We start from the raw sequence: 20112 nt of genomic DNA on the forward strand, positions 1-20112 counted from the left end.
AAAGTAATATTTACTGAGTACTTACTGTGTACCAGGCGCTGTGCAAAGTTCTTTGAATGTATCATCCTGGTTAATTCTCACAAAAGCCCTATAAGGTAGTCACTACTGTGGTTCCTATTTTTACAATATAAGGAAATTGAGGTTTAGAGAGCTTAACCAGTTTGTTCAAGGTTACACAGACATAGAAGAGCTGGGGTTGGAAGCCAGGCTAGTGTGATAACTAAGTTTTAATCAGTATATTTTATGACAACATATTTTAATTATATCTGAAATAAGACCAGGTGGGAGACAGGCATAGCTTGACTGTTGAATGAGGATGTTCTCAGTAGTCTTGGATATTACCCTCATGCACTGTAGTATCTATTTCTCAAGAGACATTGCTGTCTGAGTGGCCCTGCACAAGGAGTCCTGGAGATTTCTATTCATTTCTTCCGTTCATTCTCTCATTCTTGGGGTCTGAGACAACCACCCAGTCCCCCTACACTGCCCTACTAAGCTGCTGCCCAGCCCTTGGGTCTGTTAGATTCTCAAACCTAGGTGCAAGGCCTGGGGGTCTCAAATTGAAATAGATGTCCTGTGAGCCAAAGTAAGGCTGCAGATGGAAACCCAGACCATTAGTGAGGCTAAAGAGGAAAGTAACTACATCACTGAACTTGTGTTAAGATTTATTGGTCCATTCTCACCACTTTTTACTTCTTCCACTTTCATCCCCATCAACAACTATTGGTTAGTGATCATTTTCATCTAAGACTGGCAGACTCAGTCCTCTAATAGCAGAGCTGAGAGGGCAGTGAGATCTGTTATACCAAGCCATAATCCCAGCCACTTAGACAGGAAAATTGTTTTTCAGTGTTTTACACTGCCATTTATGTTCACCCTTTAATGAATGCTTTCTGTCCATAAATGAAGCAGGGATGGAAGAAGAGGTGAATAAGTGCTAACATAAATTGCAGTGGGTCAACCACAAATATAGGCTTTAAAAAAAAAGATTTAAAAAAAATTTTTTAGTGTGGGTTAAGGTGCTTCCTGATTTCTAAAGTACTTCCTGAGTTGGATTGGTATGCCAGAGGCATCAAAATTGCTTTTGCAAACCTTTATTTTGTGATCTATACATCAAAGTGGAAGGTCTTTTTCAAAAAAAGATAAAGATAAAAATATAACATGTGCTTTTCATCATTATATGTCTCTTACTGACTCACCAGTCACACGCTAGGTAATAGATATTGCAATTGAAATAGGCAGGCTCTGAAAAGCTATGGTTGACCTTTACTTTTAGTTTTTGGGCACATGAGTTTCTTCTTAGGTATAATTCATAGCTACAAGGGAAAACTGGCAAATGGTGGGAAAAATACTTTTATTGTACATGTTGTATTTGTGTAAGTAACCACTGCATGTAGCTTTAGCATCGATACCCCAGTTTTTTCTATTATCCTGAATCATATCCAGGGACTGGAATGATTGTGTGGTCAGCCTGACTGTCATCCCACATACTATGTATGCCATATTGCTTTGCAGCTCGGCTTTGGATCATTCCTTGGAATCATCGGATCAAACCTTATTGAAAACAAAAGGCAGATGGTAAGTTTTCATCCCTTATAGAGTCAAATTCTTCCTCTAAAAAAGCACAACATTTATGTGTATAAGTAACACATTTCTTAAGTTTGCGTGATTTGGTCATAAAAGGAACTGCTACTTTGCCCTTTCTCCTAAACCTCTAGGGAATGTGTTTTACTGTGACCCTGTGATATGGGATTGGTTCTCATCTTGCTTGATGCTCCCTCACTGGCCTAGCTAGATTCCTTATGCCAAAGGGATAGAATATTCTGGATCTTGCCCTTTGCTTTCCTCCTTACTCCCAAAGGAGTGCTCCAGCCTATCCAGTCAGGCTATGATCCTCACCTAGAATGCTTTTGCTTCCATTTCTGTTACTACAGCCCTGAATTACTGGTGGCCCTCACATCTTTCTCTCTGATACATAATCTTTTGGGCAAGTTTTCACAGAGAGTTCCTGCCTTTTAGGAGATTACAATATAGCAGACTTTGATTGCATGAGCAAATGTACTTGTGGCACAAAAAAAAGGTAAAATAAAATTATAAAGCCATCCTAAAGTATCTCCATTACCCATATTTCAAAGCTAAGCATGTTGTAAGATTGAAAGGAAGGACAAGCATTAAACAGAAGGTGAAGCTTCTATGTCTTAACAGGGACCCACAAGGGCAAGCTTTTGTACTTTCCTCGTTCAGTCTGAAAAGGCTTCCTCAAGGGTAAGAGTAGAAGATACAGACTGAATTGAAAGCATATTGCAGTTTTATAGAGTTGTAAATCAAGATGCCTGGTGAGTGGTCAGATTGTGATTGGGCTCTCCCTGTACAGTCTCTGTGGCACTGAAACTTTGATAATGGGGTCTATTTCACAGCAAGTTTAATCAGATAACGTAATAGTTCCAGGGACAGAGAACTCTAACCATATGTTTTCCCCCAGCGATGTGGGAAATCACCCTTAAGGGAGTTCTAATAGTTTTCTTCTTCCATTTCACCTGGACTCCCTCCTTGCCAGTTGTGTTTGCACTTTAGGCTTAAATTATTCAAAATAATGGGGGAATTTTAATTGTAGAGCTGATCATAGCGTAGCTAATAATGCCAATTTCATGACATTGTTCATACATGATTTACCAATTCTCTGTAGCACTGTAAAGTGAGAATTATGAGGAGAGGTTTCTGAACAACTCCCAAAGGAGATAAGTATTTCCTCCTAGCCTGTTGAGGTGGGAGAACCCTAGGGTGGCCTTGATTTTTTTTTTTTCCGAGATGGAGTCTTGCTTTGTCACCAGGCTGGAGTGGAGTGGCACAATCTCAGCTCACTGCAACTTCCACCTCCCGGATCCAAGCCACTCTTCTGCCTCAGCCTCCCGAGTACCTGGGATTACAGGTGCACGCCACCATGCCTGGCTAATTTTTTAAAATTTTTTATTAGAGATGAGGTTTTACCATGTTGATCAGGCTGGTCTTGAGCTCTTGACCTCAAGTGATCCACCTGCCCCAGCCTCCCAAAGTACTGGGATTACAGGCATGATCCACTGCGCCCAGGGTGGCCTTGATTTTGATTTTCTCCTTCTCCATAGAGAGTAACTTAATGCCATGTGATCTCCCCTCTTTTCTTCCAAAAACCTCAGGGAAAAAAAGTGCTGATTCCATCTAGTTCTGAGGGTCAACACAGGCAGATGGTGGGCTCAGGTAGCATCTATCCCTGCTCCCTGGAAATGCCTTGAAATTCCTATTTTCCCCCACATTGGGTTGTAGTAGCATCTTTGTAATAGTAGACAAATTATTAGGAAAATTTCTGTTATCTAACACAATCAGAGAATAGGGCAGCCTGGTTCAAGTAAACATTTGTCTTACTTGAAAGTTTTTATATGTACCATACTGGCTGTGCATGGTGGCTCACACTTGTAATTCCAGCACTTTGGGAGGGTGAGGTAGGAGGATTGCCTGTTCCCAGGAGTTTGAGACCACTCTAGGCAACATAGGAGACCTGTCTCTAAAAAAAATTTAAAAATTTAAAAAATATGTACCATACAAAGTTGATCAGAGACTTCAATCCTTTGTAAAATGTCCTTGACATATAAGTCTTAAGTTGAATGTCCTGGTTCTTCAATGTTGCAGAAAGTCATGTAGAGTTTTGCAGGACCTCAGAATCATCATTGCCTTCATCAGTGCCCACTATAGTATCAAATAGCAGTGTGAGGGGGTAAAAAGAACACTGGACTAGGAGTTGGTGGGCACCAGGCTTTTCCACAGACTAGATGGAAACCCTGGGCACACCACTTCCCCTCACTGTGCCTCCATTTCTACATAAATAAAACAGAGGATTGAACTACCTAATGTCAAAAGTCCAACATTATTTCTGAGTCCAAGGATGGAAGGGCCATGCAGTCAAATTCCTTCATGGACAGCACGCTAGATACCAGCAAGCCTCCTCTTCATTTGGTGCTCAAAGAGTGAATTTCTTAGCTTTCCTTGAAAATGTAAAAATTGCTTCAGTTGCCCATTCTCTGCCTCCCCTGCCTACTTCCCTTCCACTCATCCTGCATGACCAAAAAGAGCATTCCCATGGGGTGGTAGGCTAGAGTTCTGTTTTGCTGGAAGTCTCTTGGGGATCACCTGGTCCCCAGAGGCAGCAAGAGTGGAAGGCTAACAGACGCTTTTGTTTTATTCCCCTCTACAGCTGGTGGCTTCTATCGTGTTTATCAGCTTTGGTGTGATTGCAGCTTTTTGTTGTGCCATAGTTGACGGGGTCTTTGCTGCCAGACACATTGTGAGTATTTTTTTGTCCTGAGTTAAAGTAAATATACAATACCACAAGGCTGCACTGAATGTGTGCTGGATATTCAGCCCTTTGCTAAGTGCCATGAGGGTTACATGAGAGGGAGAAGACACAATCCCTTTTCTCAAGGAGTTGGCAGTCAAGGTGAAGACACCAATGGACATGCAGACATCTAGAGAACGGGGTCTAAGCTGGGGGAACAAACTCCCAGTGCCATAGTGGCTTATCTTGGATTCCAGGGGTCAGAGAAGGCATTCAGTGGTGGTAAGGCTAGAGCTAGGCCTTTGACATGTGGGTAAGATTTGGGAAGGCAAAGGGTCAAGGGAATTGCTTAGAACTAGTGTTGGGGGTAACAGGGTAGAGAGAGAGCACCAAGAAGCCACATGACTTATGGTCAATGCTGTCACCCAAACAGTCTGTGCAATGGCATCTGAAGAAACAATTCCTGGGCAAGGGGAAAAATAAGGGATGCCAGAGAAAGGCCCTTTGCCTGATTTTCTTTCGGGACCAGGAATATAAATGTAGGCCCCTCTACCAGATCCATCCCTTCTGATTTTAGCTGAGATCAGCCATCTTTTTCATCATCTTTTTCTTCTTATAAAGTCAAATGACACACCAGTAACTTTAAACATCCATAATTCTACCACCCTAACTTGACAATTTTTATTGTTTTTCCATATTAGCTGCTAAGTATATACCTATTTTTGTAGCATAGTTGCAGTCAATCATAGTATGCATACTATTTTGTATTCAACAGAAGCCATCTTAATAACAATAATTCCTTGTTTTTGTGTAGTGCATTTAGCTTTTCGATGTGCCTTCACATCTATTACCTCATTTGAGACCCACAGTAATCCTGTGATATATATAGGGCAGGCATTATTATCCCCATTTGACAAACAGTATTCACTCTGAGGCAGTCTCCATGGCAACATAGGCCTAGTGGCTAAGAAGCCTGCAGTAGATTTTGATGGCAGCATGAACTAAAATGGCTTCCTTTTTTTCCCCTCTTCCTCTCACTCCTAATGTTTTTTAATAGTTTTATTGAGATATAATTCACATCACATACAATTCACCCATTTAATGTGTATGATTCAATGATTTTTAATGTATTTAGTATGTATCAGTTACTTATGTGCAACCATTACCACAGTCGATTTTAGATTTTCATCATCTTGAAAAGAAACCCCATACCATTTAGGTTTCACCTCCATAATCCCCCATTCTCCCCAGACCCAAGCAACCACTAATATACTTTCTTTGTGTAAGGTATCCCTATTCTAGACATTCTGTATTAATGGAATCATATAACATATATATTCTCTTGTGACTGGCTTCTTTCACTTAGTGTAATATTTTCAAGATTAATTCATGTTGTATCAAGTACTTCATTTTTACGGACTAATAGTATTCCGTTGTGTGGGTGTACCACATTTTCTTTGTACATTCACTGGTTGGTGTACATTTGAGTTGTTTCCACTTTTTGGTTATTATGAATAATTCTACCGTAAACATTTATGTACAAATTTATGCATGGATATATGTTTTTGTTTTCATTTTCATTTTCTTTCTACCTAAGAGTATAATTGCTGGATCATATAGTAAGTATGTTTATTTGTTTGAGGAACTGCCAGAGTGTTTTCCAAAGTGTCTACACTATTTTACATTCCCACCAGCAGTGTTTGATGGGTTTGATTTTGCTACATACTCCTCAACTCTCATTATTATCTGACTTTTTGATTCCAGCCATCCTAGTGGGTATGAAGCAGTATCTCATTACGGTTTTGATTTGCATTTTCCTGACATTCCAATGTTTTTGATCATTGGCTCCAGTCAAAGGCAATGGACAAAAATTCAAATTATATTTACTGGAAGTTTCCTCTAATGACCACTACTTGCTTCTGAGTCCAGGCCCTCTGTACCTCCTGCTGCTGGTGACCTGCAGTACAGCATTTGACTCAAGTATTTGGGGGTAAGACTGGATGAATATTTAAGAAAATCTTTCTGCTTATACTGTACCTGCCCTAAGACATTGGCTAGTCCTCGTTGACATCCAGAGAGTTTTGAGGAAGGAGGCTTTATTAATCTATGATGATATCTATTGGCCAACTTAAATGAAAGGCACATTTGGACCCTAGCACAGCTTGGATGGGTGAGAGCCAGCTGTCCTATTGTTGAGGCCCTTTAACATCATCTTTCCCTGTTCCTTTGGCTTAGGTGAATCTGAACTTCCTCTCAAGACCTACTACCTTCTCACTCACCCCTCTCTATGTGCTTGTGTCATCTCTCTTTTGTCTCATATTTCTTTCCTTTCCCCTCTCCCTAGTATAGCCATTAACTAGCTTGGAAAATCACTTTACCTTCTTGTACTATAGTTTCCTTTTCTTCCAAATGGACATAGTAGTAACTTACCTTTCAGGGTTAGCATGAGGATGAAATTAAATAATGGGTATGGATATGCCCTAAGAGGGCCTGGCATGGAGCAGACACTCAATATAAAACAATTTCCTTTTCTACCCCTTCACGCCATAGTTGGTAGCCCTTCAGATTACAGAGGTTGCCAGACTCTGGCTTAGTGACCTTTTCTTGCCTTCCAGTTGTCTTGTTCTTGTTCCTCTTCTGGACCTCAATGAAGAGTATCAGCCAGAGGCAGCAAATGGGCAACTATCACACATCTGTCTTCATTTAGGGCATTTGGTGGCTGAATGCTTTTTGCAAAACCAGGAGGTGAGAAGGGCTGCAACCAGCACATTAAGCCTCCTCTTCAGCAGGATAATTATGATAATTATTCTGCCACCACCCAAACACCAAACATGGGCAATAAGCCATTCCAGGTGTGAGCATGAACACCCTCATTCCTTTCCAACCAGACTCCAGGCTAAGCTAACAAGGCAAGGTACTTTTAGAACATTGAGCAGGCAGGAGTTTCATGTAGAAGTAGCTAGCTGGTGAAAAGTCCTATATCCTTAATGGGGAGGCCGGCTAGAAGGCAGGAGGCATTTGAGTGCCAAGTACAAGAGATGCTAAATCACATGTGTGGGGAAAAGCAGCCACCGAGATGATCGGAAATGGTGAAAGAAGTAGGGGCAGAAGGGAAGGAGACAATATATAAATTCCCTCTGCCTGGGTACTTCTGCCAAACCCCAAGGTCAATTTGCATAAGTTGTTTGTCCTGTCCTAAGGTGCCTTTGGCAGAAGCCCCCTACCACTCAGGGGATGTTTAGCATCAGTCCAGAAAGTGAACAGCAGCTGCTGCCTGGAAGCTTCCAGGCAGCCCTGGCTTGTGTCTATTGGTTCTACCCCAACCCCCATGCATGATAGCTCTCTCTCATCAGGAAGCTGGCCAACCCAGCAGAGTAAATCGACTGTCCTTGAGCCCCATATTAGTTTTCTGAGGCTTGAATAGTGTTTTTGGAGTTCACCGACTTTATCTAATCTATGTAGTTGGGTGAAAATGGCTCATAGTTCAATTGAGTTAAAATCTACAGCAGCCTCAGGAGCTGCCCCTTCTCCTGAGGCTTGCTTCCAGAGCTCTTCCTTTTGAAAGTGATGTGGAAATGACAGCAAGAGGTACAAGTCAGCCAGCCTTAGTCCTGTCCGCAGGTGATAATGAAACCTCATTGTTGGAGTTCATCTCCCTTAGTTTGAAAGTGTCATTTCATAATAACCTGGAGTTTTGCATCTTGTCCCCTGGGGACTGTTTACAAGAAGACAAAGGCTAGAAGTAAAAGAAAACAGAGGAAATTTCAAGAAGCCCATTTCTCAATCAGTTTCATAATTTCTCATTAACCAAGTAGTCTAATAGAAAGTAATTTTTAAAGTATTTTTGTCGAATCTTCACTCAGTCTCCCTAGACAGGTAACTTTCAGAAATTAACCCAATCTCCTGCCTGCCTGCTTCTATGTGTGTGTGTGTGTGTGTGTGTGTGTGTGTGTGTGTGTGTGTGTTTTCAAACCTTTTATTACCAAGTACAACACTTGCTGTTTTATTTTCCAAAGCCAAAACCCCTTTGGTTTGGTGTTTCCCTTTTCAGGATCTGAAACCACTCTATGCTAACCGGTGCCATTATGTTCCCAAGACATCCCAGAAGGAAGCTGAGGAGGTGAGCCAGAATGAGGCTGCATGTCTTTACCTCCTGGGAAAGTCCCCTGTTCTGCCTGAAATACCCTTTCTTTTACTCCTTTTCATGGGCCTAAGGTTTATTTCTAGGTATGTATAGCTGATTTGTTCAGTGGGTCAGAGCACATTGCTAATGAGGCCATGGTCATAGGTTGGAGCCTCATGAGGCCTAATCAGTTTTACTTTGTTCTGTGGCCACAGGCTAACCCTCTGACCCCAGCCGGAAGCCTCCCCGTATGTGGCTTTGATCCTCAGGGGGACAGATGAGCGTACAGAGGCCACAGGACATGCCCCTCCCCCATCTCTGTGGATGATGGTTCAGTTGCCTGAACTCAGTGCTCAGTTGGAATAAAAGTGGGAGCCTGAACTCAGTGCTCAGTTGGAATAAAAGTGGGAGCCCCACCAGGGCACTAGGCCTGAACTACGGAGGCAGAGCCTGAGTTCCACACATAGGATGGGTCTGGAAGCCAAATGAAGGTAACTGAGAAGCCAGATCCACCTCTATGCTCTGGGGAGGCTGGGACTGTCAGCCTGGCCCCTCTCATAACACGTCCAAGAGGCCAGCCTAATAATGCTTGAGCATGCACAGATGAGTCTCTCTTCTGCCCCAAACAGCTCTCCTTATGTTCCATGTTGCCTCAGGCAGAGCTAGATGCAATGCGTAGTGAGGCAAAGTATGACTCCAGATCATTTTGGGAGAGTTTTCATTTCAGTATGCAATAATCCCTTCCCAACCCAGGGATTTCTCCATATGAAACTGTACCTAGGCTTCCAGGAATCTTGACAATTTTGTACTCTATTAACCTCACATTGAAAGTCAATCATTCCCAAATAGTTAGAAAAATGGTAAACTTTCAGTTGGGAAGAGAAAAGGAAGGCAAGTGGATGTAAAATGGCCACTGCATTGCACAGCTTCAGGGGAAGCCATTTTACATAAAATACAATGTGAATAGGTGCCCTTGGAGTAAGGCAAAGCAGTCCTGCTCCAAAGGCACTATGCCAAATACTTTGATTATGTCTCTGCCGTCCACTTGACTACTTTTTCTTTTAACAACCATAAATTTACTATTTCTCTCACTGTTCTCAGGTTAGATAGGAGGAATAGAAATGTGTATATGATAACAGCTTGTCTGAAAGGCAGTGAGCATTTGGATGAAGGACCCAACATAGAAAAAAATGCCTATTTGCTATGAATATTCTCTATAACAAAGCAAGACAAATTTACCAGCACTTCATTGTATCTGGATGGGGGAGAAAGCTGGAAAATTTCTTGCTAAGAAGAGATGGTAAATGGAATTCTTTTCCATTTTTAAAACCTTTTTACTAACTCAAAATGTGTAAAATGTCATTGCTGTCCTCTAGATTTTGTCGTGATAGCTTTCTTGTGTTAATTTGGTGACTGTAAAAATATTAACAATGACTTCCATAGGTTCACTTGTAACCCTGGTCCCCCTAACCCTATTTTTCCTATATAAGGTCATAAGTTCCTCAACCAAAAATTCTCCTTCCACGAGGGTTATGAGGAACCTTACCCAGGCAGCTAGAGAGGTACTATTGTACTTCAGAGTGCATGCGCCAGCCCCTCTGTCTTCCTTCCCACCTTATCTGCTTTCCTCCTGTACCCTGATTTTCCCTGCCCTCATATCCTCATCTCCTCCAGTCCATTCGTTCTTCTGTCTGTCCTTCCATCTGTCCTTCCTCTTCTCTGTCTCCACCATTCAGGCATGGGGCACCGAGGGCTGTGGCTGAGGCTGGACATGAGCCCAGCTACACAGTGACTTGCCTCATGCACAAGTTCGGCCAGCTCACCGCCCAGCCCCATCCCTCCCACACATTGGTGTGTTCATTTCAAAGCCATCTTTACTGTCTCCATCAGTCACTAACTCACATTTCCAATCCCAGAGGGTCCTGCCTCCTATCCAATGCCGGCTCATCTCCTCACTGTTATATACCCTCAGGTTAACTGCCCTCACCTCAGCCGTGAATTCTGCACACCTCGCATCCGGGGCAACACCTGCTTCTGCTGTGACCTCTACAACTGTGGCAAGTAAGTGTTGAGGCCCAGACACAGGAATAACAGTTTGACCACAATGGACACTAGAAGGGCTGAGAGTAAGGAAAGGTGCATTGTGGGAATTAGGGAAGTGGAAGACATTGATCTGTTAATAGATTTTGGCTAATAGACATTACTTGCCTTCTCTGTGCCAGGCATCATGCTAGGTACTTTCACATACTTTATCTCATTTAATTCTTACTTATGATGTATGCAGAGTAATCCTCATTTTATAGATGAGGAGAGTGAAGTTCAGAGGAAACAGACAACTAGCCCAAGGTTACACAGAACTTGAAAATAATATGTATAGGATTCAAACTCAGCTCTGTCTATACCCACGTTTAACAGTATTACTGAGTACCTTCTCAGTGCCTGGCTCTGTTCTAGACACTGAAGATTCAGCAGCCAACAAAACAGAAGTCCTTTCCCCTGTGGAGCTTATATTATAGTAGGGGAGACAGTCAAGAAATACATAAATATATAATATAATGCCAGGTGGTGATCAGAGCTCTGAAGAAAAATGAAGCAGGAGAGGTAGATAGTGATGAGGTGTGTCTGTGTGTGCGTGTGCATGTGCACCTGCATGCACACTCTGTGTTAGATAGAGTAGCCAGGGAAAGCCTCTTTGAGCAGGTGACATTTGTGCAGACCTGAATGTAGTTGTGGGGGTGGGCAGCCCGGGTAGATACCTGGAGAAAGAGAGTTTCAAGCAGAGGGAATAGCAAGTGCAAAGGTTCTGAGGCAGGAGCAGTTTTGGTGCTGGTTCTGCTGCAACCACTCTGGCTCTGTGCACTCCAAATTGCTAAAACATCCTTTATTCTTTCTTTCAAAACATATTTAGGTGCTAGGAATACAGAGATTGCCACTGAGGAGCTCCCAGACTAGTAAAGAGGATGGACATGTGAACAATCGATTGCAATATAATGTGATAAGTGCAGTGGGGATTAGTGGATGTGGTGAGGACTCTGGAGGCCCGATGAATGAAAGTCAGAATTTGCTGGGAGGTAGCAGTGTCAAAGAGTAGGTGATGTGGGAGCTGAAACTTACAGAATAAGTAGAGAATTAGGAGACAAACCAAAAGAAGATAGAGGTGGGAAGGATATTCCTGGTAGTTGTGAAGAGGTAGGAGGTGGAGGTAGTTACAGAAGGTGTGGTAGGAGGTGAGACAGAGGTGTAGCCAGAGATCAGATGATAGAGAACTCATTGACCATAAGAATGACTTCAGACTTGACCCTGTAGGCAATTGGGGGCCATCGAAGGGTACAGCATGGAAGACGGACTTGAGTGGTTGAGGAATGGAGGCAGCTAGGAGGCCACTGCAAGAGTGCAGGCCATAAAGAATGGAGCCTAGATCAAGTTGGAGACAATACAAAGCAGGGAATCATTTTAAGAGCAATCTGGAAGGTGGAATCAATAGGGATGTGTGCGTAGGTGATGTGCACAGTGAGTGAACACCTCTCCATGCAGGGTATGTTGACCAATGTCTGTCATGCACGTATTTCCTTCAGAATCTTAGTGAAGGCGAACTGAGGGTCATGGGAGGGAGAGAGTAAGGGGAGGAACCTGCAGAGTGGGGCTGGATGGAGCTAGATTCAGAGGCAGCAGGTGGATGCAGCCCACTCCTCACTCACATTCCCTACTGTTGGTATTTTGGGGTCAGTTACTCTGGTTTAAGGATTAAGACTTGCCAGGCTAGAGGCAGGGAGGAGAAGGCAGAGACTATACACCAGCCCTTTACCTTCTTGGCTTGTGCCAGGCTTGTTTCATTGAAAGGTTTGGCAGTGGAGAAAGAGAAATTTACAGATTCAAATGAGGTTTAGGGATTGTCTGGGGAGTTCAATTATTTATGTTGTAATAATAACCATCACTTGTAAAAGACATCCCTCCTTAGCAGCAATGATTGAGAGCTGGCTATAACTGTACTTCCTCAGCCCATCCTTACAGACATGATCAAAGAAATGTAACACAGGTCCTAGGGGAATTGGGGTTATTTTACTATTTTTCCTCTTGCCTCCCCTCATCCTTCTTTCCCCGATCTGTCTTTCCCTTTGTTTTTATCTCCTCCCTCTTCTCTCCCTCCCCCTGCCATCCTTCTCCGTTTTCCTTGGTGCTCTCCTCTCCTTTCCCATTTCATGGCCTCCTAGGGTGGTGCTGGGAGCTGGCCAGAACTGGGCCTGAGATCTCAAGGAGAGAGGAGGCCCACTGAGCGGGCTGAGAAGTGATTCCTTGCAGACACACCTTTCTCTCTGTGACAGTGTGTTTCTGAAAAAGGTTTGAATACACAAAATCCTACTTTAAATTCCATTTAGCTGAGCCCTCAGGTGAATTGTTTTTGAAAGTGGAGGCTTAAGTCCCTTCTATCTTCCTGTCATTCTGAACTTCATAAAAATCGACTTCCTTACTTTCTTAAAGCAAGTTATACCAGAATAGTCTTCAAGGAATTTTATGAGGATCTGTGCAAAACTATGCACTCCCTAAGGGCAGGGAGCATGACTTAATCTTATCTATACTTCCCTGGCCCCAGCACAGGGCTGGGCATGAATAAAGAGCTGATGAAAAGGGAGTGATGTTTGTTGAAAAAGGAACAAAAAGAAGAACTCCCTTTTCACTGGGGAAAATAAAATATTGGACTAGGCAACTGAGAGGGGTCATGGGAACAGTCCTGCTAAAGATCTTCAAGTCTAGAAATATCTTTCACCTACCTAGTGCCTGGAAGTCAGCCCCAGACATCTCTCAAAGTCCTTTCCCAAGTCTGTAGTGCTAAGATTCCAAGGGCAAAACCACTAGAAAAGGACTTCCTTAGCTTTTCCTGAGGAAACAGTCCCACCAGGCCATAAACCCGGGCTGAGACTGAAGAGGCGAGGGTCCACAATAGAGGAAAACGTTTTTTCTTGACCTGGGGCTTTTTCCACCCAGAGCCAAAGAGATCTAAACTCAAGGCCTAAATATAGCTAGCAATAAGCATTCTGAGGCTTGGAGACTTTAATTTTGCCAAATGTGTATTTGTTTTCCTCACACGAAGCCTATTTTTAATCAATTGCCAGCTCCTCCAGTCCATTTCCTGGAAAGGAGGCCAAGAAAAAAAAAAGTGGGAACAAAAACATCAGGCAGTCATTTGTACAGTACTACAGAAACAGAGTCTCTACTGTCCCCCCGAACCCACAGACCTTCTTTGACGTCAGCTGTGTCCTTTCAGAGTAAAGTACAGAGAAAGTTGCCTTTCAGAGTACTTCAGGCTTTCACCTACTCACTCATCTTTGGAAAGGTCAAATCAATATCACTGGTTTTCAGCACGTAACCTAAAGGAAATGAAGTGATTTGTGAACAGCATTAGCTGGTAACAAAATGAAGGAAGATAGCCTTACTTCCATTCACTCCTTTCTTCGACAAACTTTTCTTGAGCTCCTACTATGTACTAGGGGCTGTTCTAAAAGAATGGGCATCAATAAGACACAGCTTTGCCCTTAAGGAACTCAATTTGCCAGGGGGATGGCAGGGAGAGGGACTTAAATGTATATGCAGAATGCATACAGCAGGAGAGAGACACACAGAGGCTGGCCGTTGCCACTGCCTGTCCACCAAGAATTGGTGAGTGCTCCAGGCCCTTATGGAAGAGCAGAAGGATACCCTCCTGCCTTATCTAAGATCATCTGCTGCCTACTTTGTTAAGTAGGAGACTGAAACACAGAGAACTGATCCGTTTCTCTAGGTCCACCCAGAATGTTGAGAGCAAGGGGGTAAAAGCCCACATTGGGTAATCAATCTCATGATCAATACAATAATTAGTCTTTGCACTCAGTTACTCATTCACCGAGTATTTATTGACGACCTTTAATGTTTCTACCACTGTGCTAGGCAGTGAGAGAGACCCAAAGGAATGTTAAGAGACGACCCTTGCCCTCAAAACGTTGCGATTTCAACAGAAACATCATGTCGGCCTTGGCCTTGATTGTAACATTAGCACCAGCACAGTATTTAGCACTGATACGCTCCCAGTACGTATTAGATTAAATAAATAACTGAATTATTGATATACACAAAGTGCCAAACTAAGAGGAATAGACTATGGGAGTCTAAGGAAAAAGCTAATGAATGGGTAGTGGCATCTTTGAAGAAGGCACTATTGAAGCTTTGAGCAGTGAGAGAGATTAGGATAGGCAGAGAACAGAAAGCAATACCTTCAATGCAGGGGGAGAAATCTGAGCACAGGTTTGGAATTAGTACCCAGCATAACCAGTGCGGGGCTTCTGTGGACTCCAGCCTGGCTGGAGTGTGTACTCCATTTTGGGACTGGACTTTGGCAGACTGAGGAATTTGAACACTTCCCTGAAGGTACTGGGGAGCCACAGAAGGGTTTTGATTAAGCAAATGACATATTTTTAAAAGTGTTTTAGGAAGAGTAATCAGGCAGCAGTAGAGTCTGGCAGGACAGCCTTACAGTGATGGAGGCATGAGGATGGGAGCAGTGGGAATGTAAAAGGTGCAATTTCAGAGGAAGCTCTGCCCAGAGACTGAAGCAAATGGAATCCTGAATCTCAAGCAGAAAAAAACCACATTAATTTGCTAAACCCGAACCATATCTACGAATTAGCTTTCTTTTCCTTCATGGTTCAGTGAAAAAAAAAATTAAATAGCTGCTGGAACCACTCAAACTGAAACCAAGTATATATTATCTAAAATTATTGAATATTTTAAGACAAACTACTATCCTATTCCCATATTGTGGTTTGTGCCTACAAAGTCTTAACACTGGCCAGGCACAGTGGCTCACGCCTGTAATCCCAGGACTTTGGGAGCCTGAAATGGGAGGATAGATTGAGCCTAGGAGTTCAAGACCAGCCTGGGCAACATGTCAAAACCACAGCTCTACAAAAATTAGCTGGGCATGGCGGTGTGAGCCTGCAGTCCCAGTTACTTGGGAGGCTGAGGTTGGAAGATCACTTGAGTCAAGGAGTTTGAGGCTGCAGTGAGCCATGTCTATACCACTGCATTCCAGCCTGGGTGACAGAGCAAGACCCTGTCTCAAAAAAAAAAAAAAAAAAGGAGGAAAAAAAGAGAAAAAACCCAACCAACCAACCAAACAAACAAACAAAAAACAAAATAAAGTGTTAATACCTTTAAGAACAGGGTTCAAAGGTTTGAATTGTGTTGCCAGAGGCTGGCTCTTAGAAGGAACAAAATGTAGCTACATATTTTAGTGGGGGATCTTATTATATGTCGGAGTACTGCTTTCATGCCTGCTGGCATTACATCCCCAGGCTCAGAGAAGTTAAGTAAGTAACCTAAGAGTAAGAAAGTAAGTTGCTAGAGTCAGCATCTGGTGACAGAGCATAGATGACAGAGCCAGGATTCAAACACAGTCTAACTTCAGAGTCAGCTATGGCATACTGCCTGCCTATATATACTACTAGTCCACCCTCGGTGTTTTAGGAGGCAGGCAAACATAATTTGGGGGATGTCAGAAGTTGACTCCCAAGCCACAAAGGTGCTCCTACAGTTCCACACTCACCCATACACAGAGGCCTTTGCTGTTCAGAGAATGGTCCTTGTACAGCCGTCCCTTTTGGGGGGCAGTAAGTAATCTGTGCATCCTCCCTACCCTATCCCCAGGGCCTAGTACAATGCCAGCTAATAGGAGACAATGTATGTTTATGCATGGGCTCTTGAGATACGCTCCTGAAAATACTGAAATCCAATTCAAACTCTGATTAATTGAAACTCCCCTAAAATTCCACTATGGGCCGAGTGTGGTGGCTCACACCTGGAATCCCAGCACTTTGGGACACTGATGTGGGAGTATCACTTGATGCCAGGAGTTCAAGACCAGCCTGGCCAACATATCAAGACCCTGTCTCTACAAAAAATATTTTTAAAAAAAATTCCACTACGGGAGCTTACTATTAAAAACAGTGGGTCTCAAACACTGATGAGCTTGTTAACACAAATTCCTGACCCCATCCCCAGAGATTCTACCAGATTCACTAGGACTGGGGCTGGGCCCAGGAATCTGCATGTTTAACTATCTCTCTTTCTCAAAGATACATCCACAGATACACGTAGAGACACCCACAGGCACACACAAATAATGCACTGATACAAACAGGCAGACACACATAGACACAAACACAGATGATTCTGAGGCAGTCTGCCCTGTAACCACACTGACTTCACCTCTTTAGAGAAACACTGACTTTAAAGAATCTGAAGATAAATTCATCTGTAAAGTTTAAGTCTTTTCATATGTGAATAATCCCTCTCTGATTCATTTTGGAGATCAACCTTTGATTGTTTTTCTTTTTCCTTTTTTGCATTCTTATAGCAGGGGAGTCACATGTAATAACCATCCTAATGCCAGGGTGTTTCGTTGTGACTTTAAGAACCACAGTGTTTTGGATTCATAATGAACTCCAGTGGCCAAGTTGTAAACTAGTTTGTGACATCCAGGAGGACAGGAACTTTCATTTAATTAATTCCACAGGTATTTATGTAACACCAACTGTGTGTCAAGCACAGCAGTGAGCAAAATGAACTGTTCCTGCCCTCATGGAGCTCATGTTCAAGTTGGGGAGGCAGACAATAACATAGTAGACACATCAGTAAGATATTTTCACATAGGAAAGAATGCTACAGGGAAATTAGAAAAGGGTGATATATTGCTTAGCTTGGGCTGCTATAACAAGATACCATAGACCAGGTGGCTTAAACAACAGAAATGTACTTATTTCTCACAATTCTGGAGGCTGAAAGTCTAAGATCAGAGTGCCAACATGGTCGAGCTCTGGTGCGGGCTCTCTACCTGGCTTGTAGCCACTTCTCCTCTGTGCTCACAGTGACATTTCCTTTCACATTCAAGTAGGGAGGGAGAGAAAGAAAGGCTGGTGGGGGATGGGGTGCGGAGCGGGGAAGTCAGGGGAGAAGGCAGAAAAAGAGGAGGAGGAGGAGGAGAGAGAGCTTCCTTTTCTTATAAAGCCACCAATCCTATCTGATTAGGGCCCCACCCTTATGGCCTTATTTAACTTTAATTATCTTCTAAAAGTCATGTGTAAAAATACAGTCACATTGGGGGATAGGGCTTTAACATATGAATTTGGAGGGACAAAATTCATTCCATAGCAGATAATGTGATAGAGAGCAACAGGGCTGGGAAGGGGTGCCTTTGGACAGAGTGGTCAAGAAAGGCCTCCCCACAGAGGCAACTTTCAGGTTTTGTGCAGCAACTCAGCTTTAGTTCTTTACCAGGACATTGGTTTTTGTTTATTTGTTTGTTTGTTTGTTTCATTTTGAGAGGGCACACACTGAAGTCTTTGAAGCCTGAATTCAGGTCCCAGTTCTACCACTTATGACTTGGGCAAGTTCTTTAACTTCTCTGTGCTTCACTTTCTTCATCTGTAAAAATGGGCATGATGATAGTTCCTATTTGATAGAATACTGTAAGGATTTGCGGAACTTTCTGCAATGATGGAAATGTTCTGTAATCTGCTGTGTCCGGTATAGTAAACACTAACCACATGCGAGTACTGAGCACTTGAAATGTAGCTGGTGAGAATTACCAACTGAATTTTTCTTTTTACTTAATTTTACTTAATTTAAATTTAAATAGCCACGTGTGGCTAGTAGCAACCATATTAAACAGCACAAATTTAATGAATTCACATATGTGAAATGCTTAGCACTGTGTCTGGTACATAGCAAGTATCGATAAGTGCTATCTAGGATTAGTGTTAGTGATGTTTACAAGTATTTTTCTGGCAGGTAGAAGGATTTTTTTCGGGGAGTGGGGATAAACAATCACACTTTGATTTATTATAGTGCATGGCTATGATGTCTCTTACTATAGCTCCCCACCTGCCCACCTGTCTTTTCACTGAGCTGTATGGTAGCCCAATCCCAGTGTTGGAGAGGGGGTTGGGGAGGACAGCCTGCTCCCTGGGGACTGACTGGAGCGTGCTCCTCCTTGTTCAGCCGGGTGGAGATCACTGGTGGGTACTACGAATACATCGATGTCAGCAGTTGCCAAGATATCATCCACCTCTACCACCTGCTCTGGTCTGCCACCATCCTCAACATTGTTGGCCTGTTCCTGGGCATCATCACTGCCGCTGTCCTTGGAGGCTTTAAGGACATGGTAAGGAAAGAATTGACTTTGCATTTCACAGTGGTCCCTGTTGGGGATAGGGGGAAGGCTAGGCAGTTGGGGGAAATGCAGACACATATTTTGAAGGGAGGAATCAGAAGCAATTGCTTCAAGGATGTAGCTGCCTTCAAATGTGTCAAGTTGAAGGAGCCAGGTAATGTTATCAGTCTGCAAATATTTCTTGTTATACACAAATTACCTTGTTCTGGAGGCACCTTCTGGGGTTGGGGTGAGAGGAGGAAGGGGTGTTCTCAGTTCCCCCATTCGCACTGGTTATGTAAACATAGTAGCCCACACTTTTAGTAAAATTTTTTGGGAATAGTTTTCCCCTAACAAACTTTGGGAGAGATGGAAGGAAAGGTTATTCTAGCTATAGGTGGGATTAATGCTAGTCTCCCCCTCCCCAGGTATTTCATCCTGAAGTTTCTTCAGAAAGAGCATCTGGGCTCTTTTCTGTTTGCATTCGCAGAGCCAGCTCTAGGCTAGGCTGCTTGCCAGGTCTTGCCTTCAAGTTGAACCTCAACCTCAGCCTCCCCACTTTCCATTCTTCCCTTCCAAATCTTTTCTATTTGTGTGTGTGTGTCTGCAAAGGCACACCAGGACTCAGCATTCAGTAGGTACTCCATATAGTAGGCTTCTTTTTTTCCTTTCCCTTTAAGGCATTTCTAAGCATTTATTTGCTTATTTGATAAAACTAGATCTCTAATTATGGAGACAATAGCTTTGAGTTATGGTTATCAACCTGGCTTCATATAAGAATCACCTGCCCAGCATGGTGGGTCATGCTTGTAATCTCAGCCCTTTGGGAGGCCAAGACAGGAGGACTGACTAAGCCCAGGGTTTGAGACTATGCTAAGCAACAGCCCCTGTCTCTATTGAGAAAAATCAACTTTTTAAAATTAGCTGGGTGTAGTGGCACATACCTGTAGTCCCAGCTACTCGGGAGGCTGAGGTGGGAGGATCACTTGAGCCCAGGAGGTTGAGGTTGCAGTAAGCCATGACTGCACCACTGCACTCCAGCTTGGGTGACAGAGTGAGATCTTGTCTATAAAAATATAAAAAAAAAATGCTTGGGCCCCTTCTCTGATTTAATTGGTCTAAACTGAAGCCCAGGCATCAGGTTTTTGTTTTTGTTTTTGTTTTTGTTTAAGCTCCCAGGTAATTCTGATCTGCAGCCATGATTGAATACCACTGCTTTAAATGAACGTCCCACATCTGTTTATGGAATTATTTTGTGCCTAAGAGGGACTTTCCTTTGACGCCAGAAATTAGCCCCTAGGCCCTTGGCTGTTTCTGTCAGATTTTGGGGTCCCTGAAGAACAGAAACCTGAAAGGCAGTTTGTAATTTGATCCTGGACTGTCAAAAGGATAAATGTCGGAAAATGAAAGGTGGGGTAGGACAAGGGAAAAGAAAAACACTCTATCGTTTTGGACCGCAAGTCTCCAGCAGTACTGGGCTGACTGGAAGTATTAAGTGTTCCT

At 43.1% G+C, this 20112-nt stretch overlaps 1 protein-coding gene across 3 annotated transcripts in view; it reads left to right on the forward strand.

Annotated features, from left to right (window-relative positions):
• LOC105468411 (transmembrane protein 255A) overlaps positions 1-20112 on the forward strand; it is a 51987-nt gene that overhangs the window by 15164 nt on the left and 16711 nt on the right. Inside the window, exons 3-8 of one of the 3 annotated variants that reach the window (XM_011718543.3) lie at positions 1516-1578; positions 4226-4315; positions 8358-8426; positions 9920-9991; positions 10402-10490; positions 18459-18621. In XM_011718543.3, coding sequence (XP_011716845.1) covers positions 1516-1578; positions 4226-4315; positions 8358-8426; positions 9920-9991; positions 10402-10490; positions 18459-18621 — 546 coding nt within the window. The remainder of the gene's footprint in view (positions 1-1515; positions 1579-4225; positions 4316-8357; positions 8427-9919; positions 9992-10401; positions 10491-18458; positions 18622-20112) is intronic. The other 2 variants (XM_011718544.3, XM_011718545.3) reach the window with 2 other exon arrangements.

The sequence above is a fragment of the Macaca nemestrina genome, chromosome X (assembly GCF_043159975.1).
Source record: "Macaca nemestrina isolate mMacNem1 chromosome X, mMacNem.hap1, whole genome shotgun sequence".
NCBI lineage: Eukaryota > Metazoa > Chordata > Mammalia > Primates > Cercopithecidae > Macaca > Macaca nemestrina.